Source organism: Ctenopharyngodon idella, chromosome 5 (assembly GCF_019924925.1).
Source record: "Ctenopharyngodon idella isolate HZGC_01 chromosome 5, HZGC01, whole genome shotgun sequence".
Classification (NCBI taxonomy): Eukaryota; Metazoa; Chordata; class Actinopteri; order Cypriniformes; family Xenocyprididae; genus Ctenopharyngodon; species Ctenopharyngodon idella.
The window spans coordinates 40,420,480-40,446,799 of NC_067224.1; the positions used below are offsets into that span (position 1 = coordinate 40,420,480).

At 37.3% G+C, this 26,320-nt stretch overlaps 1 protein-coding gene across 2 annotated transcripts in view; it reads right to left on the reverse strand.

Annotated features, from left to right (window-relative positions):
• The window catches only part of pbx3a (pre-B-cell leukemia homeobox 3a), a 46,572-nt gene that overhangs the window by 8,988 nt on the left and 11,264 nt on the right, over positions 1-26,320 (reverse strand). For both annotated transcript variants that reach the window (XM_051894033.1, XM_051894031.1), the window contains exons 3-4: positions 3,744-3,985; positions 1,928-2,118 (exon numbers count right to left, since the gene is read on the reverse strand). In XM_051894033.1, the coding sequence (XP_051749993.1) occupies positions 1,928-2,118; positions 3,744-3,985 (433 nt within the window). The remainder of the gene's footprint in view (positions 1-1,927; positions 2,119-3,743; positions 3,986-26,320) is intronic.

Sequence of the window (26,320 nt, forward strand, 5' to 3'; positions counted from 1 at the left end):
TTGCAACACCACAGAATTGCATAAATAATCATTGTTTTCAAAGGTTTAGCTGGTAAGCATGGTCTAATGACCCCCTGCTGGTAGATGCTGTAACTACACCACAATGCTTGAAGTACACTCTAAAAAATGTTGGGTTAAAAACAACCCAAGTTGGGTTGAAAATGGACAAACCCAGCGAATGGGTTAAATGTTTGTTATTATAAAGCTTGGACACGTCAGGATATTTATTAATATAACTCTGATTGTGTTCATCAGAAAGAAGAAAGTCATATACACCTGATGGCTTGAGGGTGAATAAATATTGGGGTAATTTTCATTTTAAAGTGAACTAATCCTTTAAATCTGACCTGAGCAGCCATTTTCTCACTCTCTCTCTCTTATGATGTCAGCACTGAGCCCACCAATCGCTGTTTGCTTCATTTGCAGTCATTCGAATAATTCAAATGAATCATTTGAATAGTTCTCTGATGAGCAGATTTATGCATAATTTACTCTAAGCTTTAAGTAACTCGTGCCCTTGCAAGCCAAGCGGAACTAACTGGCAAATTTCCTGTGCCCACCCAACTTATCCTTCTGCCAGTTTAAGCAAATTACTCCAGAGGATTCACAAGACCTTAAAATATTACCACATCACCCACTTGTTCACACATGCAACGCTTTCAGCACATCGAATACAATGAGAAACAAACCCACACTAGCAAAAACACCTACATGTGTAAAAAAAAACCAGACACACGACCAATAATCATTTTTCTTTATATTAAGCAAATGTTTTATTATCCAAAGTAAGTTACAGAGCATTATTAGTAGGACAGTCTCTCTGGGGCAAAATGATGTTTGAATTTACTAACCAGTTTTGTGCTTTGTATTTTAGAGCAAAAACCTGGGGCTTAGTCACTAACCACCTGCTGAACATAGTTAATGCTATAAATTTCTGAGATATTCAACCAAGTATATTGAGTCCTATTAAACATTCCACACACATCAAAATGACTGTGATGCATGTGGAAACTCCATTTATTTTTTCGTATTCCAGATGAAACTGGACAAAATGCAGTTGGTTGTTGAAACCACATATGTACATTTTTAAATTTAAATACAACTACACAGCCCAGCCTAAGATAGGTTTGATATTGGGAGACAGGATATTGTATGTAGCCTAATTTGCACACATCAGGGAGCTCGCGTTTTACTTTCGAATACTTTTACTTCGAATTCGCGATTGCACGTACTTTGTGTATAGGGAGCGTCGGTGCTGAGCGCACATTCTACAAGATAATACAGTTTTCAGATGCTCGCCTTATACTCTTGTCACATGATCAGTGAACTGTAATTCCTGCTGCACTGTGTGCAACTCTGCAGCTCGTGCTGGATGAACAGAGCAGATATTTACAATAGTTATTATATGGGTTGTGGCACAGTGATTAACTTGGAAACTTAAAAATGGCACTTCTTGACAAAAAACACATCTGTTGCACACCAAATCCTTCGACATCGTCATCTTCATGTGATAAGTGAAATCTAATTTACTGTAATGTAACCAACTACCGCAACAAGTCCCTTTAGGTGCTCCATAGAATGTGTTATTAATTTCTATGCCTTTCTGAATTCAGAATTAGGCTTCGCGCACATCCCTATGTATGGTGGATTAGTGTAATGTGGGACACTGACTAATGTGGGACACCTGTGCATTTATCTTTTTTTTTTTTTTTTTTACAACATTAAAGTGAACATGACTACCCTAATCCACCCTACACTACCTTTTCTATGTAAATGAGGCGTATTATAGATTGCACCTTATTCAAATAAGCAAACACACAGTATGCTGTAAAATTGCATACATTAAATGTTTTGCAAGTTGCAAAAGCATCTGCCAAATGCATGAAAGTAAATGTGCATAAGTCATGAGTTGAACACAGTTTCTGACCTGGCGTCGAGGAAGCGGGACCTGAGGATCATGACGGCCTCACAGGTGCTCTGCTTGAGCTGCATCTGGATGGAGCTGAACTTGCGGTGGATGATGTTCACCATGCGCTCGATCTCTTTGGGCGAGATGGGCCGTGTGCGAGACTGCTCCCTCAAAAGGTTCATCACATGTGTCGTGAACTCGTTGCATGCCTGTGAACCGATCAAATTACTCATAACTGATTATGAATTCAAATTCATTCTCAGGGTTATTGTGATTAAAGGGTTAGTTCACCCAAAAATGAAAATTCTGTCCTTAATTACTCACCCTCATGTCGTTCCACACCCGTAAGACCTTCGTTCGTCTTCAAAACACAAATTAAGATATTTTTGATAAAATCCGATGGCTCAGTGAGGCCTCTATTGACAGCACGAAAATTAACACTTTCAGATGCCCAGAAAGCTACTAAAGACATATTTAAAACAGTTCATATGACTACAGTGGTTCAACCTTAATGTTATAAAGCAAAGAGAATACTTTTTGTGTGCCAAAAAAACAAAATAACGACTTTTCAACAATATCTAGTTATGGGCGATTTCAAAACACTGCTTCATGAAGCTTCAGAGCTTTACGAATCTTTTGTTTAGAATCAGTGGTTCGGAGCGCCAAAGTCACGTGATTTCAGTAAACGAGGCTTTGTTACGTCTTAAGTGTTTAGAAATTTCAATAGTTCACGTGACTTTGGCAGTTTGATACGGGATCCGAACCACTGATTCGAAACAAAAGATTCGTAAAGCTTCGAAGCTTCATGAAGCGGTGTTTTGAAATTGCCCATCACTAGATATTGTTGAATACAAAAAGTATTCTCGTCGCTTCATAACATTAAGGTTGAACCACTGTAGTCACATGGACTGTTTTAAATATGTCTTTAGTAGCTTTCTGGGCATCCGAAAGTGTTAATTATCTTGCTGTCAATGGAGGCCTCACTGAGCCATCGGATTTTATCAAAAATATCTTAATTTGTGTTCCGAAGATGAACGAAGGTCTTACGGGTGTAGAACGACATGAGGGTGAGTAATAAATGACATAATTTTCGTTTTTGGGTGAACTAACCCTTTAACTAACACTATGAAAACAATTCTGTTTGTTTATTGAAATAAAGCTGACATAAAATAAATTGTATATATGAGATAAAAAATGTTGAAATGACACATTGGCAACTAACTGAAGTTTAAGTTGAAGCACTAAAATTAGTATCTTGAAATAAAAATTTTAATAAATTTAATAAATCAAAAATTAAAAAATTAAAATAATAATGCAAATAAATTATATAAATTAAATAAAAAACTGACAATAAAAATAAATATATTTAAAATATTTGAAAAAAAAGACTAAAAATTAAAGTAAAAATTATTATATAATAAATATAAAATAAAAATATAATAAATTTAAAAATAAAAATACATCAAAAACTAACATAAAAATAAAATTGATTTATAAATTAATATATTTAAAAAATTACTATAAATTGAACTAAAATTAAATGAAAACTGAAAATAAAAAAATAACGGCTAATAAAAATTATTAATAAAAACAATAATAGTATATAAAATAACACTGCTAATTATGTGTATGGTCATGTGAATGTTTTCATTGCATAAGATCAGTAACTTAACTACGTTTTTCCCTAGAATGATAGTAGTTTATCTGTGTAGTGTAATTTTTCCAGTAACAAGCTACTTTTCCAACAAACAGAGCTACTCATTTTTCTGATGCAACTGTATATTCCTGATTAATTCACTGTGCACAGGTTGCATTCTGGCGTGATGTTGCAGACCTGCTCATATTTCTCCAGCTCGGTGTGGTAGATCTGTCTAATCTGGGTGAGTTTTGCTCTGTAGTCCGAGTGCTCGATGGAGTTGTCAGCTCCGACTCCCACCGCTGCTGTTGCCGCAGCAACCGCTGCTGCCCCGCCCCCTTTCTCTGGTCCAGACACGCCCTCTGCCAGCAGCATGTTATCCAGACGCATGAGCTGAGGGTCAGGAGGGTCTTCATCCTGACTCCCACGAATACTGAGACCTGTCCCAAAACACGGTGGGAAAAATATGCTATTTAAAAATTAATATGGAATAAGCAAGAAGCAGATCTTTGGTTATTTTCATATGCATCTTCTCTCCTAAAAATAAAGGTTCATAAAAGGTTCAGGTTCTTGATATCTTGAACCATATTTGGCTGTACAGGGTACTTGATATATTATTAAACATAGCCGTGTGTGTGTGTGTATACATATATATATATATATATATTAGGATTAAAATGTTATATATATATAATTGAATTCAACAATTAATATAACTATATATACATTATATAATTATATATATGTGTGTGTGTTCCACAGCATGCTAGTTAGAAACAACATGAGGGTGAGTAAATGATGATGAAATCTTATTTTTACAGGAAACATGATTCAGTTTAACCCCATAAAAATACAGAGATGAGATGAGCAATGTAACCTTAACCGTAAGAAAAAAACATTCAGACATGCAAAGACAATTTCTGTAACACCTGGACCACCCAAAGAAGGTTTCAGATAGCCAGTTATTTCCTCTTATCACTCCACGATGAATAACCGACTCGACAGGACCACCACAGAACTGCACCCCCCTCACGTCCTCAGCCATTAATGCACGGCGCAGGATTAGTCTGCTATGACACACTGTTTATCAGAGGTCACGTCAGCGAGCGAGGTGTGTTTGTGCCAGCGCCGACTACAAGAGAATGATTGACAGTGGCGGGTCTCTTCACTGAGGTGGGTGGAATAAAAGCGCTGTGAGCCGTTAAGATGTGCTCCAGCGGCCACCGGCAGCGATCAAGTCCAACGTGGCCTCCTTTAATTCCACGTCAAAGACTTTTTTGGCACTTCACGTTTGATTTGGAGTTTGCAGGCAGTGGAGTGGATGCTCACGTGAGCGTGGGAGAAAAAAATGGTCTGCTGATATATATTATTTATTTTTATGTTTTTGTTATTCTGCTTTCTAACTCTAAAGTGTTTTATAGTCCAGCAGGTGAAATAGTGCATCTGTTCACTTAGTAAAGTAACAGCACACCTCTCCTCAACAACACACATGATTTGAGCAATCATGTCATGATGAATTTGAAGTTTAAGTTTAATACTTAGAGCTCTATTTCAACGATCTAAGCACATGGTCTGAAGCTCATGGCGCAGGTGCATTAGTGTGTTTCCAAATCCACTTTTGCTAGTTTAATGACAGAAAAAAATGGTCGGCACTCCAGGTGCATGGTCTAAAAGGGTTGTACCTAGTCTCTTAATGAGTCATGGGTGTGTTTTGGGCGTAACATGCAATAAACCAATCAGAGCCTCATCTCCCATTCTTTTAAAAGCCAGATGTGCTTGCACCATGGCGGATTCGTTATTTACATGGTGGAATATAGACACCCTCAACCTGACGAGTCAGTTTAAATACATGTGTGTATTGCCACGATTGGTCAAATAGTTAGCCAATTTCATTCATTACTGCAAATAGGCAATGACTATCCATTATGACATGTAGGCATTTTTATCTTTATGTACACAATAATAATCTTTTACATTGTAATCCTTTTATTTATAATATTTGGCATGTTTGTGTGCTGCTGCGCGTCGCTGTGTACATAATAAGCAGAGTGTATGTGCGTTGTGCACCCGCATATAGGCGCATATTACTAACACACAAAAAAATACTGCGCCATTAACTTTAGAGCAGGTTTTTGTTGGTCAATGGCACAGTCATATTCAGTTGCCTCAAAATAGCAACACGCCAACAATGCACCTGAACACACCTCGTTTTCAGAACAGCACACCCATGGGCGCACAAACAGCATTTAAACAGCATGGCGCTGGACATGAAAATGATAACTGTGTCAGGCTGAAACTAGCAAAAAACACTTGTGTCGTGCCTGGCATCGCATTGCGCCGGATGTATGATAGGGCCCATAGTGTTTGATTTCCTTACCACTTTGAGCTCTAAAAGAGTCAAGGTTGCCAGGTCTGTGCCACAAAAGTAGCCCAATGGCCAGTCAAAAGTAGCCCAATGCGATTTTCTCCATTGGGTGGCTGAACTCTCTGCTGAATTTGTTCGTCTGGGGAGGTTTTGAGGGTGTTAGAACGCCGAAATTGTACATACGGGGGAGGAAATCAACTTGCATAAAAATTTTTTACCTATGGCAAGAACTTAAAAGTAGTCCAATTTCGTGGGAAAAATGCGGACTTGGCAACACTGAAATAAGAGCTTTCTTCTGTAAAAGAAATATATTTAGGCCTAAATTTAAGATTTATGTTTTTGAGTTGAATATACAATTTCCATCCTTTTGGATTACACAGTTTTAACATAAACTAATAAACTTAATCCGATGCATATTTGTCAGTCACACATAAATGAAAGAAACGTGAAAGATTTCTATAATAGTACTAATAAACTGAATGTGTTTTAAATACACAATAACCAGATAATATATATTTTTCATAAATAAATCGAATTTGTTTCAATCTTATATATTTAACTAATTAAATATTACTTGTTCCACAGCTAGCCATATATGTTCGTTCTTTTATTTAGGAGTTCGTTCTTTTATTTATTTTATTTTATCTAAATCTTAAATTTAGGAGTAAATATTTTTAAATCTGTAATCAAAAGTCACAGTTCTCAATATGAACTCAAACATTTCTCATTAGATTCACCCAAGAGCAAGTGATCCGAGCTGCAATGCATTCATTTTAAAGCTCTATACTGTATTTCTGGATGTTAACAATTGACTCAGTGTCTTTTTTTTCTCAAAAGCTCTGTTTAGAGAAAGCTGATCCTTGAAGAAACATTAGTGAGCATTATATGAGCTATGAAACAGCATCAATCTCTCTTCTGAGAAACAGTCAGTGCAATGCCATTGTTCTGCAGTTTTAGGTGATTTTGAAGATGCTCTCTCAAAAAACCTGAGGACAAGATTGTAAACACGCCACAGCTGCTCAGAGTGACTAGAATAAGATACAGCATCCACACACACACACACACACTGCCCTCCAGATACACACACACACAGTATTCATGAGGTCAATGCAAGATGACATTTAAAGCACAGCAGACAAAGGCAAACAAACACGAGATGGAAGGACTGAATATGAGAGAAAGCATGAATCAAAAGCATCCTGCAGGACTGCATGTTTCCTCCACAGCATATGAGCATTTGCTCTGCTCTTAATCTCATTTCAATTTCATTTCTTTCCTTTTCTTTGGTGTTGCTTTCATTTTTAATGGCAACAAAATGGTAAAGGTAGCCACATTCCCTATTCAGACCTCAGGCAAAGAATTGCTAATTCAGCACAGAGCACATCACATGAAATGCATCTCTCAGGCAGCGGCTCTCAGTTTAAGCAGACGTCGAATTAGTTAACGGTGACTGAACGGAAACAGGATCAACAGAGGGGTGCATATATACACAGACACATGTATTCATAACTATAGTGATGTCTGAAGTATTCATTCCAAATGTGTCCATAACAAATTACTGTGGCAGTATCAAGGGGTTAGTGATGGTGTCAGATGAGGAGAGTGCTGTCACCTTTCTAAACGTACGAATTAGCCACCTCGTAAAAAATACATACAAATTGCTGTGAGATTGCGTTGGTTTAACTGTTGTGGACCAACAAGGGACTCATGACATGAACAACTATCAGAAAACAAAGAAACAGTCATGGATCATCCAGGTAACCACACACAGTATTAAGAATCAAGCATATGTAAACTTTTGAAGGGGGTCATTTTAATAAATTCAGCTTTTTTTTTTTTTTTGTCTTGTGGACTACATGCTAACATCTGTTATGTGAAACAGCTTATACAGGGCAGTACTAAATAAAAAATAACATGCATTTTTTTATGATCCCTCTTATTTATTATATCCACAACTATATAGATAGAAAATTGTAATCCTATATACTGTATACACACACACACACACACACAAATATATATATATATATATACTGCTCAGGCATAATATTATGAGCACCTTCCTAATATTGTGTTGGTCCCCCTTTTGCTACCAAAACAGCCCTGACCCTTCAAGGTATGGACTCCACTAGACCCCTGAAGGTGTGCTGTGGTATCTGGCACCAAGATGTTAGCAGCAGATCCTTTAAGTCCTGTAAGTTGCGAGGTGGAGCCTCCATGGATAGGACTTGTTTGTTCAGCACATCCCACAGATGCTCGATTGGCTTGAGATCTGGGGAATTTGGAGGCCAAGTCAACACCTCAAACTCGTTGTTGTGCTCCTCAAACCATTCCTGAACCATTTTTGCTTTGTGGCAGGGTGCATTATCCTGCTGAAAGAGGCCACAGCCATCAGAAATACCGTTTCCATGAAAGGGTGTACATGGTCTGCAACAATGCTTAGGTAGGTGGTACATGTCAAAGTAACATCCACATGGATGGCAGGACCCAAGGTTTCCCAGCAGAACATTGCCTAAAACATCACACTGCCTCCGCCGGCTTGCCTTCTTCCCATAGTGCATCCTGGTGCCATGTGTTCCCCAGGTAAGTGACGCACACGCACCCGACCATCCACGTGATGTAAAAGAAAATGTGATTCATCAGACAAGGCCACCTTCTTCCATTGCTCCGTGGTCCAGTTCTGATGCTCACGTGTCCACTGTTGGTGCTTTCGGCGGTGGACAGGGGTCAGCATGGGCACCCTGACTGGTCTGCAGCTATGCAGCCTCATATGCAACAAACTGTGATGCACTGTGTATTCTGACACCTTTCTATCAGAACCAGCATTAACTTCTTGAGCAATTTGAGCTACAGCAGCTCGTCTGTTGGATCGGACCACACGGGTCAGCCTCTGCTCCCCACATGCATCAGTGAGCCTTGGCCACCCATGACCCTGTCGCCGGTTCACCACTGTTCCTTCCTTGGAGCACTTTTGATAGATACTGACCACTGCAGACCGGGAACACCCCACAAGAGCTGCAGTTTTGAAGATGCTCTGACCCAGTCGTCTAGCCATCACAATTTGGCCCTTGTCAAACTCGCTCAAATCCTTACGCTTGCCCATTTTTCCTGCTTCAAACACATCAACTTTAAGGACAAAATGTTCACTTGTCGTGATGAAGAGATAATTCTTCTAAAACTTCACTTGTCAGTGCTCATAATGTTATGCCTGATCGGTGTGTTTATAATTGCATTAATATTTATTTTTAGATTTTAAATTTTATTTTTAATTAATTTCAATTTTGTGCCCTTAAAATTGAATTCAAATACAATTCCGCATCCTGTCAAATCTGATTTATATTCAGATGGAAAAAATGGAAATTAAAAGGCATTCTTAGTTAAATTTTAAAGGCACAACCCTGCGTTAAATACAGGGTTACCTGTAAAAAAGGTAATGGTCTTTCCATCACTGGCACATTGGTACCCGTCCTCATCGTCTGTTTGCCAGAGAAACGAGATGCTGATGACAGACTGAGGCCTGATGGAGAGTAAACAGGCAGAAACAGCTGTGTGCTGAAGCGTCTGCTCTCAGGGGTAACGGCAATTTAACTTCTCCACCTGACACCTCACATGAAGCTCTCCATACAGACAAATACTGAAACATCTGTGGCTGATATTGTCTATTTGTTTAAGATAAAACATTTTTGTGCATTTACCGTGAGAAATGTACAGTATGAAATGATGCACGTGATGCACATGTATCTTTATTCTGGCATCTTTATTTAGGGTAATTTTACTTGATAGTCAAATCTGAAATCATAAGTCATAATATTATTATAATTTGGAACCAATTTTAAAAGAGTCAACTAATAACTGTCTAAAGAAAATCAAATATGATCCTACAGGATAAACTGAAAATCCCACTTGTCAGTTTATTCGTTCAGGGGCCGTATTCACAAAATATCTTAAGGCTAAAAGTAGCTCCTAACCTGCTGATTTAGGAGAAAATCTTTCAGTGTATCAGTCCTACATTTAGAAATCCTAAATTTCTGCTCTAAGAGTATTTCACAAAGCATTTTAATAAGTGTCAGGGTTCAGATCAACCAGTTGGTTGCTTCTTGTAAAAATTATTGGCTGACTATAGATTATCCCTTACATACAATGTAATATCTCTGAAGGCCAGGGACTGAAATATCATAGCAACTGGACTGAATGTTGACATGGACCACCTACCACTAAGAACGCCATAGCAGGACTGTAAAAAAAGAAATGCATAAAAAGCTTTTACTTGAATGACGTATTAAAATGCTGTATATGAGAAGATGAATGGCAGGTTTTGGGCCTGTGGTGTGTTTTCATCAGAGAATTGCTGTAGATTAGGAGGGTCTGGTTAAACCCTCAGTTACCCTGGGAGAGATCTTACAGAATAAATCCCAGAAATCCATGACCTCCATTACCTCACTCTACCTTTGCAATGTTTATGTCCTTTTGCCTGACTGTTGGAAGCACCGACAGGTCACATGAGTTCAAGCACAAGTGCATTAATCCTTCAATGCCATTAATCCGGATTAGTCAAACAAAGACTTCCGATAATCATCTTTAATCACTTGTGGAAGTTGCCTGGGCATGTTAGGAATACATCAGCGTCTGGGATTTAATGTTGTGGTGCATGAGGGGAGACGAGGTATTTCTCTGAGCCGTTGTTCAGTCAGCTCACGTCAAGAGAGTTTTGAATATTATTTTATTAGTATTTATTTATTATTATATTGTTTATTAAAATTTTAATTAACTTTTAAATTTAAATTCTCAGGTTCATTTTAAAATTTTAGTAATTTTAATTGCTTTAATTTTTATTTCAGTTTTACTTTTAGTAAATTTAGTATTTCAAATTAAACTCAATTCAAGGCAGCATTCATAACTAAAAGTTTAGCATAATTTAAATTGTTCATCTAATATTTCATTTTATTTCAGCTGTATTTTAATTACCAAAAACATTTTTTTAAAGTTTTACACTAAAAAAATTGATGTAGGATTTACTTTGAAATTGCTAGTAAATTTCACAAATAAGAAAACGACAAGTAACACAATTAAACATGAAGTTTTGAAGAACATACTTGTAAAACATACTCCAATAATCTTACAACTTCAACTTTTTTTTTTTTTTTTTGCATTTTCAGTTAACTGTAACAACACTGTTCTTCAAACAGTACTTTTTGTGGTTTTGTCTCAAGATTTTGCTTAATTATTCGACAGCAAATTTGTTAGTTCACCCATAAAATTATAAATTGTCATCATTTTCTCTCCTTCACGTCTCTCCAAACCCATATTATTATTCCACTGAGGTGACATAAATGACACCATAAAAAAAGTCCTTATGACATGTAAGCTATATTTAACATCTTCTGAACTTATTCTATAGGTTTGTGCGAGGAACAGCTTCTGGCCCTCTTCGGTCATTTTTGATCGAAAAATTTTATATTTTGAAATGTTAAAAATCGTAGCTTCATTAGAATGAGATGACACTTGGTTACTTTTGTCGCATTAGCAATATGAACACAAAAAAATCAAGGACATGATTCGGACATGTTAAAGGATCGTAAAAAAAATAGTCACACTTACCTTCTTTGTGGTCAAAAATGACCGACAGGAAATGAATGGGAAATATGAAAAAATACAAAAACTCAGAGAATCTTTTATTGGTACAAACTACAAATCAGACACTGTGCAGAAAAAAGTGCACAGCAATGAAGGGGTGACACTCTTATGCCAAGAGTACAAAATAGACACACCCAACCCCCCACCCAGAACTTCCTCCCAGAACTGTCTTACATTACTGTGTTCCCAAACAGCAGCATCCGCCTCTGAAAGCAAGATAACACGTTAATTGCGTTTCGTCTGCACGATCTGAGACGCAAAAAATGTATTATATATGAAAATTATTACATATGGTGGCTTTTCCTACTATTTCTTAGTGATATTTAGCACCAGTTTATCAGGAAGTGACGGTTTTGTTCTCTTTGACTCACTGGATGGGAACGGTGCTTTATTCACAAATGTTTTATGCGATATTGCAATTTTGCACATTAAGTTAAATTCGCAACTTTGGATGGAAACATAGCTGCTGTGTATAAAGTGCTGAGGAAGATCCGAAATTCAATGATGAAATTCAGATATGGTAATGAGCATTTGGTTTCCGAATCACAATCACAATCACAACAGACTGGGCCAATCAGAGCAGAGTAGGCTCTTGGAAAGGAGGGTTTTAGAGAGACTGAATTTTTGAACAAACTGTTTCAGACACTGTGAGAAAAGAGCCGATGCTACAATGTATATTATGAGAAAATGAAAGTGTTTTTTGACCTTGGATGCATGTAAACCTAATGTAGGAGACTCCAAAACAAAATTAGGAAGCTTTAAAATAGCATATCAGGGGCACTTTAAGTCATCTAAAAACTTCCTTTTGGCTTTAGCTTTCAAACTTCATTCACTTCAAATATGGCTTTTCAGATTTTCAGCTAATTTATTCAAACTTTCTGCCTGCTCTCCATACAAAGTATGACTTCAGAAGGCTTGGAATATAGTGCATGAGTCACATTGACTACTGTTATGCACTGTTTCAACGTTTTTACAAGAAAATACAATTTCAGTCTTTCTACTTAAAGGGGACCTTATGCCCCTTTTCATAAGATGTAATATAAGTCTCTGGTGTCCCCAGAATGTGTCTGTGAAGTTTCAGCTCAAAATACCCCACAGATCTATTATTATAACTCCAATTTGCACCTATTTGGGTGTGAGCAAAAATACGCAGTTTTTGTGTGTGTCCCTTTAAATACAAATGAGCTGCTGCTCCCGGCCCCCTTTCCAGAAGAGGGCGGAGCTTTAACAGCTCGAGCTTCGGTTGATCAACAACAACAAAGCTGGAGAATCTCACGCAGCCAAAATGAGGATTGTCAGTAACGGTGTTCAGCCTTACATTGTTCAAACCGGAGTTGACACTGATGGAGAGACTCAGGAAGAAGTTACAACTTTTAGAATGAAACTGGACGTTTCTGAATGGTTAGTGGGTTAGTGATGTCACTAACCCGGGAAGAAGCTTGTTGTAGTCCCTACCAGCCGTTTGTTGTAGTCCTTAAAAAGCGATTTCTGTAAAAGAAAATATCTCCCTTTTCATTGTACTTTGAGCGAAATCCTGCTAAACATCTCCTTTTGTGTTCTACAGAAGAAAGAAAGTCATATGAGGTTTGGTACAACACGAAGGTGAGTAAATGACTTTTCATTTTCAAGTGAACTATTCCTTTAACAGACCCTCGAAATAAATCATAAGAGAACTAACTCCTGTCTTCTAGTATAAGCCTTCACGAGCGAGGTCTTGCTCTAAAATAAATATAATCCAGAGCTCTCAAATCTTCACAACCCCACATTTACAAGTCTAATTTAATCTGCTCAGCGAAACGCTCAAAGCCGGTTTCATCGCTGAGCAATGACAGTTTTAAATAAGAGTTTTAAAACCCGAGTTACTGTACAGCTGGAAGGAGCTGTGGGTGGTTTTGGATTTTTTCACAGAGCAAAACCAATTGCTGAAATGCATATTTGATATATAAAGACTCTAATAGATGGCATTCTCTCTCCCACGATGCCCTGGTTCGCGCTCAGAAAATCATCTCAAAGCCACAGCCTGCTCTTAATTAGCACTGGGATCGAAAATAAGTTGGCTTATACCAACAGCTACAGAAATAAAATTAGATTTTTTTTTTTCATGTTAAACCCTCTTATGTCAGAAAATAGACGCCCGCTGGGTAGTTTCAGGCGTTTAATGTGGTATTCTAGAAAGCAGTATGGATGCCTTGTCTTAATTTATTCACACTTTGTTGCTAAAACATATTTGTGTGGGTTTAAGCTTCATAATTTGCTCATTAGAATTTGTATTCTAATTAGTCTTTCAGTCTGGTTAATTTGGATGAATATAGCTCTAAAATACACTCAGATTAAAGCTTTAATTGCTGCTGCCAAACACCAACTATATTAACAAATCCTGCAGCACACTGAGTGCAAGAAGTTGACAAACTCTCAGGCTCTGCCAGAAAACACATGTGTGTTTACAAAGTTGATACTAGGAGCTTTTCTGAGAAAACTAGTCACTGAATGTTTGCCAAGTTGGTGGATTCAACCGTAGTGAAAAAAATATATACTAAAATGTATTTGAAATACATTTATTTTGTGCTAAGTATACTACAAATATATATATATATATATATATATATATATATATAGCACCAGACTTTATTCAAATGTCTGTCTACATGACACTACCTGTTTGGAAACTCTCATTTTTATTATTATTATCATTTCTTTAGTTTTTTATTCATTGTTTTTACAATTCCACTTTGGTGCCACTAGAAGTGCTGAAATGAAACACTTGATCTTTAATGTACATTAAATTAAATGAAACAAACTGTTTATGATATCATAAGGCTGGATCTTTCTCAAAGTGAACAATGTTCATGTGATTTAATAATCTATATTCCTCATTCGAGTGGTATTTTCCACATTTATCGGTCAGTTTGTTCTCACACACACTGTGTGCGACTTTAACTGTTTAAAGCGCATCAGTTTCTCTCTTCACTACAGGAAGAGGATCCTACAGCTGCAGCTCTAATCACTGTAATTAAGAGATAATTGGCATTAATTATTCTCACATAAGCTCATCACAAATCAACGGGAAAATGGCTGCTGCTGGCTTCCACGCGCGACACACCGTGGTTAAGCTCTCAGAGACTCTTCGAAGCGTGTGAATTTACATCACAATGAATGTCTTCTTCTACTGAAGTGTAAAGCATCTGTCAATCAAATGCAAGTGTGCTACTGTTATATATTCAGCTTGTATTGGTGAGTGAAATTTGAGCTGCATGTATCAATCGTTTCTGTGAATTTATTTTGTGTGCAGTAATTTGCAATAGACATTTTATTCCAAAATAAAGCATAAACAAACTAAGTCTAATTCAAAGTTAAACATCAGTAATATTATTGTTCATACTTTGAGGTTTGTTCAAATCACTATCACTAAGTATTGGACTTAAATGTGCCATAAACATGAATGAATCATGCAACTTGTTGAGGTATGCTAAAAAATCCCACAGGCGCACATGGAAGGACAGACCTGAGTAATATCTATGGACCAGAAGAATTGAGGGCGCAGGACTCTTTTCAAGCAACACATGAGAAATACATCAGATCACCCAAGATACCACTTAGCAACACCCTAAAAACAACTCAGAACACCCCTAAAAACTACTTAGCAACACCAAAGTAACAACCCAGAACACCAAAGCAACCACATACCAACACCCTAAAAAACAGCCCAGAGCACCCTAAAAATCACAAAGCAATACCCTAGAAACAACTCAGAACACCCTAGAAACAGCCCAGCCACTACACCATAACAACTATATTAAATACCATAGAAACAGCCCAGAAAACCCTACAAATCACAAAGCAACACCCTAAAAACAACTCAGAACACCCTAGAAACCAAATAGCAACACCATAGAAACAACCCAGAACACCATAGCAACCACATAACAACACCCTAGAAACAGCCCAGCCAGAACACCATAACAACTATATTAAATATACTAGAAATAACCCAGAACACCCTAAAAATCACATAGTAACACCCTAGAAACAACTCAGAACACCCCTAGAAACCACTTAGAAACACCTCAGAACACCCTAGAAACCAAATAGCAACACCATAGAAACAACCAGAACACCATAGCAACAATCTAGCCAGAACACCATAACAACTATATTAAATACCCAGAAAACCCTAGAAAACACATACCAACACCCTAAAAAAACAACACAGAACACCCTAAAAATCATAAAGCGACACCCTAGAAACCACATAGCAACACCCTAGAAACAACCCAGCCAGAACACCAGAACAATTACATTACATATCCAGAAAACCCTAGAAAACACATACCAACACCCTAAAAAACAACACAGAACACCCTAAAAATCACAAAGCAACACCCTAAAAACAACTCAGAACACCCTAGACACCACATAGCAACACCCTAGAAACAATCCAGCCAGAACACCATAACAACTATATTAAATAGCCAGAAAACCCTAGAAAACACATACCAACACCCTAAAAAACAACCCAGAACACTCTAGAAACAACTCAGAACACCCTAGAAACCACATAGCATAACAACACCCTAGAAACAACATAGAAACCCCCTATAAACCACAATGCAACACCCTGGAAACAACCCAGAACACCCTATAAACCAGAAAGCAACACCCCTAGAAACAACATAGAAAATACGATGTTTGCTCACCTCAACCTTGCACTGTCAGCCTCACATGACAGCCAAACTCCACATCAAATTCAGTGCAGCAGCAGTGCCCACACACACACACACACTTGGGCACTTTCAGTCCTGATAATAGGGGTAATTATGGCTTATATGCGTTAATTGGAGTGCATGGAGAGACTGTAGAGCAGTCAGTGTGACACGGCTGATTACCGGGCAGGTCTGGGACGCTGAAGCTGTTTACAATAACAGCATCATGGGAAGAGACACATGTTTTTAACAGCAGGGTTGGTGGTTCATATTCGTAATGAAAGATTGGATACACACAGGATAAGGTGCCACACGGTGTTTACAATTTTCAGATTTGAACTACAAATTGTACTTAATAGTTGTCTCTGCATGTTAAGGTTGGATAGAGGAGATTATTTTAATAATTACTATTTAATAATTATTTCTCAAATAGGCTTCTCTTCTGTGTCAATTATAATTGGAAATATTTAATATAATTGAATGTTACATTTTGTTTTAATTTGTTTTTTATGTTTTAAAACCCTAAAACTGTTTGTTTCTTTCCAGGTTTTAAATGAGTTAATCCCAGCTTCTCAATGGCGTCTCAGACATTTGGACCCCGCTGTGCGAAACAACGTGAATAATGACCGGCTCGGTGGCGCCGGGGCATGTTGTCGATAGCGACAGATCAATTCGAAAGTCATTTTCGCCTCGAAAATCATTTTGTCTTTGAGGAGTCATTTCATGGCTAAACAGTATGACCGCTTGTTACCACTGCAGGCAAACAACCGACTGAAATCTTTCCAAAAGGGTTTGCAGAGATATTATATGTTGTCAAAACACAACCTGATGAGAAAAGCAAAATGCACGCTTCACTGGAACACGACAATCCAAACACTGATACCAGACGCAATTTGAGATCACAAATCATATTGTGTGCAATAATTCAGACACATGCCATGATAAAAATCTCTTCCTGTTTTAAATCACATGAGAACTAATCACAGATATCAGCTCCTAAAACACCTCAATAAACTTGCTTTAGCAAACATACTAAATAACACTAAAAGTCTTATCCAACACTGAGACTGTACTCTACATTAATCCGGATGCGGATCTATCCACACAAGTGTTTTCAAGCGTTTCAAAAAACACTGAAACACTTGAAGATGCTTAAAGGGATAGTTCACCCAAAAATGAAAATTATCCCATGATTTACTTATCCTCAAGCCACGCTAGATGTATATGACTATCTTCTTTCAGACGAACACAATCAGAGTTGTATTAAAAATATTCTGGCTCTTCCAAGCTTTATAATGGGAGTGAATGGGACCCAATACTTTGAAGCCCAAAAAAGTGCCTCCATCCATTATAAAAGTAATCCACATGGCTCTGGGGGTTAATAAAGGCCTTATGAAGTGAAGCGATGGGTTTTTTAAAGAAAAATTATCATATTTAGGACTTTATGAACTATAATAACTGACTTTCAGTAATAGCCGCAGACGCCTTCTCGAGAGAGTGGTGTTCCAGCGACGTCGACATAACGTAAGCTCCAGTGAGAACAGGCAACTCTCGCAAGAACTGCAGCTATGGAAAACCATGAAAAGAACTGAGTTGTTTTAGCTATACTATATATTTGTAATTGTCTTAAAATGGTGCGTTCGTGCATCTATCCGGGATGCTTCAACTTACATAAAGTCGTAAGATTACATGCGCCATCTTCAACGAGAGATGCAGATGTATCAAATAAACGGCTATGAAAAATACTCAGTGTGTCTTCTTGTCTTATATCGAAATCTTCCGACATTTTTCTTTTAAAAAATCCTGATTTTGGACTACTTATTCGTGACTGGCATTTGGTTTTGCTCTCCTGTGCCCTTCCACGTTCATCACTTCTCACCGAAGCTTAAGCTACGCTGACGTCCTATGTCACACACTGGAATGCCACTCTCTCGTGAATGCTTGTACGGCTAGTACCGGAAGTCAGTTATTATAGTTCATAAAGTTCTAAATATGTAAAAAAAAAAAAAATGTTTACAAAAACCCATTGCTTCACTTCAGAAGGCCTTTATTAACCCCCTGGAGTCGTATAGATTACTTTTATGATGGATGGATGCACTTTTTTGGGCTTCAAAATCTCGACCCCCATTCACTACCATTATAAAGCTTGGAAGAGCCAGGATATTTTTAAATATATCTCCGATTGTGTTCTTCTGAAAGAAGATAAGTCATATACACCTAGGATGGCTTGAGGGTGAGTAAATCATGGGATAATTTTTATTTTTTGGTGAATTAACTCTTTAAATTTAAATGTGTTTTTAAATGTATCCACTTGGGAAAGCGTCTTCAAAAAGCTCAGTTTTCACAGTGTTGATGGAAGTCCAAAACTTAGCGAAAAAGATGCATTTTCAAATATATCTGGATTAGTGTAGACGCAGCCTGAATTGTGTTATTATTTAAGTGGGTTGGAAAAATAAGGAAGCCCCCAAAGATGTGACATTCATACAATGCATGAAGTAGGACTAACCTGTGCACACGCACCAGCCAATCAGATCCCTGATACAAGCTCACTTGGCCTCAGTACCCAGCCATACCTCGTTAACGATGGCAGACTCTCACTGGAATGCACGTTAATTATGCTAATCAGGAGACCGCTGCTCAGACTATTGTGTTAATGTCCTGTTTAGGAAGCATAAATCCGAGAAACACAGTCTCCAATGTCAGGCTAATGAGGAGGTGCTCATAGCGATGTGTCCGTTCTGTGTGGGGAGGCATTCATACACGACACATTATTGCATTTTAAAAAAAAGCTAAGTAAAAGGAAAATGTAACAGATGCAGAGATTAAAGTTCCACAATGCACCTTTTAAAAAATCCATATAACATTTTTAGCTATAAAAGCAGTTCCCTAGTGAAAAAGAAATATACTAAAATGTATTTGAAATACATTTCATTTGCACTAAGTATACTACAAATACATTTACATATTTATGTGCTTAAATAAAAATACACTGCAATTGTTCTTTTGGTATACTAAACTGGTATATGCAAGTCTGCTAAATTGTAACAACTGATTTTGTACTTAATGCACTTTAATTGTGCAGAACAGAAGTAGTGCTGAGATAGGTAAACAGGCAGATAGGTAAATGAAGGTAAACAGGCAAGATATGTCTAAATCCAATGTTTGTGTAACATCTTGTCTGCTAAAATGCCTTCATCTGGGCAGCATTTTATAAGGGTTTGCGTCACGTTTTAAATTTCCTCAATCCTAACCTGATTAACTCAAAGAAAATTTAGAGTGGTCATTCCTGAGGAAAGGCCAAGCCATGATGATACTCCATTGAATCTTGGTGGAAGCCAATGTGAACTGTAATTTACCTCTGACGCTCAGGCTTAGTCATGTAGATTTATTGATGGAAACTGTAAATGAAGGCCACTGAGAACATCCATCGCCCTTTAGTGTGCGCAGCAATCTTTCTCGAACAGGAACTATCGATCGATATGATTTCCCAAGACTCCACTGAGTCCGGTGTAGGAGGAGGACTAACTGTTTTTTTTTTCTTTTTTGCAATGTTCTCTCAAGGACCCTCTGAATCAACAGTTTACTGAGCTTCTATAGCTTTACACTGAGAAACTGTCTGTTGCTAGAGATTCTTACCAGAAGGTCAAATATTCATGCTCTCTTTTCCATACAATGAAAGCATGTAGTTACCAGGAGCCGAAAAACACAAAAAAAGTCAAAAAATTAGACTATATGACTATGACGATTATCAACGTAATGCAAAATGGTATTACAATTATGTGTAGAAGTCGTTGCTTTGTTATGAGAAAGAATGTCTGGAAAAATTAATTTTATTGATGTCATTTGGAGTAACCAATATAAAGGGACCATTTTGGATCAAGTCATGCGGTAAATATCATGTGACAGGATGTGACATCATTCAGACACCTGCACAAGGACCACATGGTCGTGAAGCAAAGTAACTAACTTTCTTTTTAACTATTTGGAAAATTCATGTTTTCACTCGTTTTCACTCATTCATGTCCCGAAACATCAGATCATTCGATACAACCGCTATAAAAATTAAAAAATATTTTAAAAACTTGTGCTAAATATAAAATGTTTGATTGTCCTTTTGTTAGCTAGCTAGCAAGCTAACTAATTAGCATCCTGTCACATGATATTTACCACATGACTTGATCCAAAATGGTCCCTTTATATTGGTTACTCCGAATGACATCAATAAAATTAATTTTTCCGGACATTCTTTCTCATAACAAAGCAACGACTTCTACACATAATTTTAATACCATTTTGATTTTAATACCACTATGTTGATAATCATCATAGTCGTATTAACTAATGTTTTGACTTTTTTTGTGTTTTTTTTTGTGTTTGTCCGCTCCTGGTAACTGTTAGCATTGTTTGAAAATATCGTCATTCGGTATAACCAAAAGTTTTATCGGTAAAACTGAAATTTTGGTTAAACCGAATGACTTTTTTGGTGACAAATTTTGTCCATCTTGTCCAAAAAATGACAAAAGCAGCGTTAATTGATTATAAAAACCACATAATCTCATTGTTAACACTTAGTAAAACTTCAAAATTAATTATGTCTCCATTATGTTTTTTTACACTTTTAAAAAAATTTATTCATCAGCGACCCAAATTCAGAGAAAATGGAGGTAATGATAAAATAGAAAATTTGAATAATCAGTTAATACATGAAAGTGAAGCACTAAAAAGCAACATATTGTGTATTATACGAAACATCCAGATGGTGATGTAAATATTCTGTTCCAAATTAATGGAAAGGGTTAATCAGCCAAATCGAGATGCAGGGAATTCTTGTGCATATTCAAACTTGGCATGTCACATTTTGTTATAAAATGCAAAAACGGCATGTTTGATTGATTGATTTTGATGATTTTGATTTGGTTAAACTATCCCTTTAATAGCAGAAAAGACAAGATATTAGTGCCATGTTTTTGTAGTGTACTCCAAACACTTCCACTCGATGGGAAGTTTTAGTCATGCACCCAGTATTCTGTCTCAGGTGCAAATGCAACATTCAGTATTTTCATGAGGACATTTTAAGAGCACATTGTTATTCAGTCTGTCAAACTCAAACAGTTTATACATTTCAGATGAGGGCAGAGGAGTCAGGTGTGGTTCGAGCGCACACGTACCCATTATATGGTGTGTTTGGGCTTTTCAAGCTCTTGTGTGCCAAAAGCGTAGTGTACGTCTGATCAAAGCCGTACGCTCCACTGGAGACAAGGCACGCAATACTTCACCTTGGCTCTGGTGCTTTTCTTGGCATCACCTAAAAGCAGTCTTTGTTCCCTTGTTCTAGATGAAAGAATCAATCCCTGACAGCTACCATACAGGTGAGACAACAACCTAGGAGAAACCAAGACTGTTTGCTTCAGGGACGAAGGCGTTTATATGTGTGTTTGCTGCCGAAGTGGAATGCAGAGAGAGTTTTTGCTGCTGAATTTTGCCGACAAAAGATGCCTCGCAATTTTCAAGGAACATTTATATTGTTGCTTCCAAGACGTATCAAAGAGTCTCAATGAAAATGATTTCTTTTTTACAACCTACTGATTTAAAAAGACATCATTACAATGTAAGAGATTATTATTGTGTGCATAAAGATAAAAATGCTTTGGTGGAATCCGGCTTTTCCGTAGATGGTCTGCTCGCATGCTTTAACCTCGTGTACGAGCAGATCCGTTTCCTCGCTAGAGAAGCGTTCAGTTTTTCCGCTTGCAAATTCTGCAATCTAAATAGCGAATCCGCCATGGCACGAGTGCAACTGGCTTTTAAAGGGAATGGGAGATGAGACTCTGATTGGTTTATTGCACGTTGCGCTCAAAACACACCCATGATTCATCAGCAGACTAGGGACAACCTTTTTAGACCATGTGCCGGGCACGTCAACCATTTTTCCCGTCGTTAAACTAGCAAAAGTGGATTCGGACAAGCCCTAAGTGCATTTGTGTTGTGCACTTTAGACCATGTGCTTAGATCATTAAAATAGGTCCCTATGCCTTCTTCATTGGCTTCCCGTGAACAACGTCTACTTTGCACTCAAACACAGTAGTTGTAGCTGAGGCTTGAAAGAGTTTGGTTCATGTTGTCGACATGTCGAGAAGACACCATTTTTTGCGCTGCGAATCCAATTTGATGCACTTCAAAAGAATGAGGACTCCGGCCATTGTTACTGTTTGTGTCACTGTGTATAAAGTGCTGAGGAAGATCTGGAGCATCTGAAATTCATGTATGATAATGGGCGTTTAGTTTAAACAGTAGACCAATCACAACACACTGGTCCATCTGACCAATCAGAGCAGAAGAGGCTCGTGGAAGGGAGGGGTTACTGGAATCCAGTACCAGTTTTATAGAAAGGCTTTTACCAGGGACATAAGTTTCTTCAGATGCCTACAATGTAGATGTAATATTCCATTAATTTTAAAGGGGTTCTTGATTATGATTTCACTTTTTTAACTTTAGTTAGTGTGTAATGTTGCTGTTTGAGCATAAACAACATCTGCAGCAACATCTGTTGCTAACATGCCGTCATTTTACGCCGGACTGCTTCACAAACGAGGGTCAATTCAACACTGGATTTGCTCAAAAGATTAACATGACGGCACATGCTAGTGGATGAGTTGAATCAACTCCACAGCAACTACATAAATTTATCCACTAACCATTCAGAAGCGTCCAGTTTCATTCTAAAAGTTGTAACTTCTTCCTGAGTCTCTCCATCAGCGTCGACTCCGGTTTGAACAATGTAAGGCTGAACACCGTTCCTGAAAAACCTGCGTGAGATTCTTCAGCTTTGTTGTTGTTGATCAACCGAAGCATGAGCTGTTAAAGCTCCGCCCTCTTCTGGAAAGTGGGCCGGGAGCAGCAGCTCATTTGCATTTAAAAGGACACACAAAAACGGCGTGTTTTTGCTCACACCCAAATAGGGGGTATTCTATTTGGTATTTTGAGCTGAAACTTCACAGACACATTCTGGGGACACCAGAGACTTATATTACATCTTGTGAAAGGGGCATTATAGTTCCCCTTTAATAAAGCAAGAAGCCTTCAAGTGCCTGATGAAAGTCTCTAGTTTACAATTGCCAAATTAGCAACTTGGCGCATTAGTAGAGACTGTGTGTTCACAGGTTCTTCAGCCATCATTTACAGTTAAAACTAACAGAGAAGGTTTTTAAAAACTTGCATTACAGCAGTACCCTAAAACAATGTTTCAATCTGACTTTAGGTTAACATTTATTTTCCCTGCATACATCCTCCTCTGGTCTTTCTCACCTCCTCTCCGTGAGATATCATAAATTAAGACAGGTCATTTCTCCAGAGTGTTATCTATCATACAGAAATATGCTGTGTGTGAAGTGGACTAATTCATTATGACTGTGTGTGATATATAACAGCCACTCAAGAGTACAGGAGAGCAATTAAACCAGTCGAGCAGACATCAGCATCTTAAAACAAACACTATATGAACCAAAGATTTACTGCTCCTCTTCATTACCCAAATCAAAACGCTCCAACATGGAAACAGACTGTTTTAAGTCATGCATGTGACTCTTTCATGAGCATGGGAACAATCCTTATATATATTCTCATGAACATCATAGTAAGCGCAATTTTCCATCAGTGATCTATCCATCGTCAATCACTGTTTACATTAAATGTGATTGAACCGGCATCATTTCACATGAACTGAGACTTTCCTCTGTGTGAGTGTTTCCTGTTAGTGTATTTTAAAGTAACGGTTTCATTTAAATTTTTTTATTTTTTATCTATTTTTCTATCTATCGTTCTGTCTATCTATCGTTCTGTCTATCTATCGTTCTATCTATCTATCTATCTATCTATCTATCTATCTATAGTTCTATCATTCTATCTATGTATCATTCTATCATTCTATCTATGTATCATTCTATCATTCTATCTATCTATCTATAGTTCTACCGTTCTATCTATATATCTATCTATAGTTCTATCATTCTATGTATCATTTTATCTATCTATCTACAGTTCTATTGTGCTATCTATCTATCTATCTATCTATCTATCTATCTATCGTTCTATCGTTCTATCATTCTATCATTCTATCTATCATTCTTTCTATCTATCTATGAAATAATTTAAGAAGCTAATCATCACAAACGCCTGTGATTGGTCCATCCTGCCCTATGTTGAGTAAAATAACAAGTACCACATGACATCACCTCCTACTGTACTTGCAGGCTGGACAGTTAATTTACACCTGAATAATGACATTAAAATTATAATAGCCTTTGAACTAAAAATACAAAGTAAAAAGTTGCAACAGTAAATGTACTAAATGTTTACATTTTCCTATTTGAAGTTTGTCTGCAAAACTACATTGCTCAGGAGTTGTAGTATCATTAACTTATTGCATCATCATAATTTCACCTGAGACAGTTGTGCTTTTAAACAACAAAAGTGAGAAACCAAAGCACAAATGTTTGGCCTTTACATTGTTGTGTGATCCAAATGTCCTCCAACCATATTTTACAATATTTAGTGTGCAGTACAATACAATCGCCCTTTGAATAGGAGGCCGCAAGTGAATGTGCATTGATTACTGTAATCTATCACATTACAGTACAACTAAAGGACATATTAGAGCAAGAATACATTCAAATCTTGTTGGTCCGATGACAGCATTGGCGACAGCACACACTTTATCATGTTAAGATGTTTAAGCGGGAGTCTGAGCAGACGGGAGGTTTCTGTGGGAGCAGCTGCGGCGTCCGGTCGTACTGCGAGTCGGTCACTCCGAGTTGTCAGGTCTGATAAACGAGAGCCGAGCTGTTCAATTTCACATTTCGTCCTCGTCATATCCAGAGCTCGGTGATCATGCACCACTGACCCGTGGAGGGCGGGCAGGAGGATATTGATAAAACAATTATCTGCTCGCCGCTCATTTGATTTTCTATTTCAATTACCGCCAGCGAGGACGGGAACGGGGAGGATTGCACTATTGATTTTTTTTTCCTGTGACAGGAGAGTGCGAGACTCCTTCACTAGCTGCTTTGATGACACCGCAGACGTGTAATAGCATGCTGTCCAGTGTCCTTGTGTTGTTTTTAAGTCGCACTTGTTGCAATTATGTGTTTGGGGGAGAAAAGAAAATATGTTAAATTAATGTATAAAGGCAAGACACTACAGGCAAAACTATTGTGTTTTTCAGGCACTGGTTAATTTTGAGATTACAGGCTTTCAGACTAGTGCAAAGAATACACCTTTAAGTGTTTATTTTATTACACTTTATGCATTTTACATTGGGGTTTGTTAATGTATCATTTACTTGACATGTATTTAATATTTTATTTCTGAAAACATGATGAAAATGTTGACAGCATTTTAAGATTTATGGAGTGACCAAAAACATATCCAAAATCCCCTCTGTAAAAACCTTGAAACAAAATGAAACAAGAATTTTGTTCTTGAATTTTTGACTTTTTCCAATGTTCAGAATTCTATTTTGGAAATATGATGCATATTTAATTAGATAATGCATTATTTGCATATTTTAACATAAAATTTGGGAAAACTTGCAAATAGTCATTTAAAAAAACGTGTTAGAATAGTCAGGCAAGTATGGAAGCTTGTTTCCACCACTAAATAAAGAATAAAACAGGTAATTGTGACTTTTTATCTCACAATTCTGACTTTTTTTCTCACGATTGTGAGTTTACATCTTTACATTATAACTCGCAATTGTGAGTTTATATCTCGCAATTCTGATAAAAGTCAGAATTGCGAGATATAAACTCGCAATTGCAAGAAATAAAGTCAGAATTGTTATAAATAAAGTCAGAATTGCGAGTTATAATGTCACAATTGCTAGATATAAACTCACAATTGTGAGAAATAAAGTCAGAATTGTGAGTTATAATGTCAGAATTGCGAGTTATAATGTCACAATTGCGAGATATAAACACACTTATATATATAACCTCAAAATTGTGAGATATAAACTCAAAATTGTGAGAAATAAAGTCAGAATTGTGAGTTATAATGTCACAATTGCTAGATATAAACTC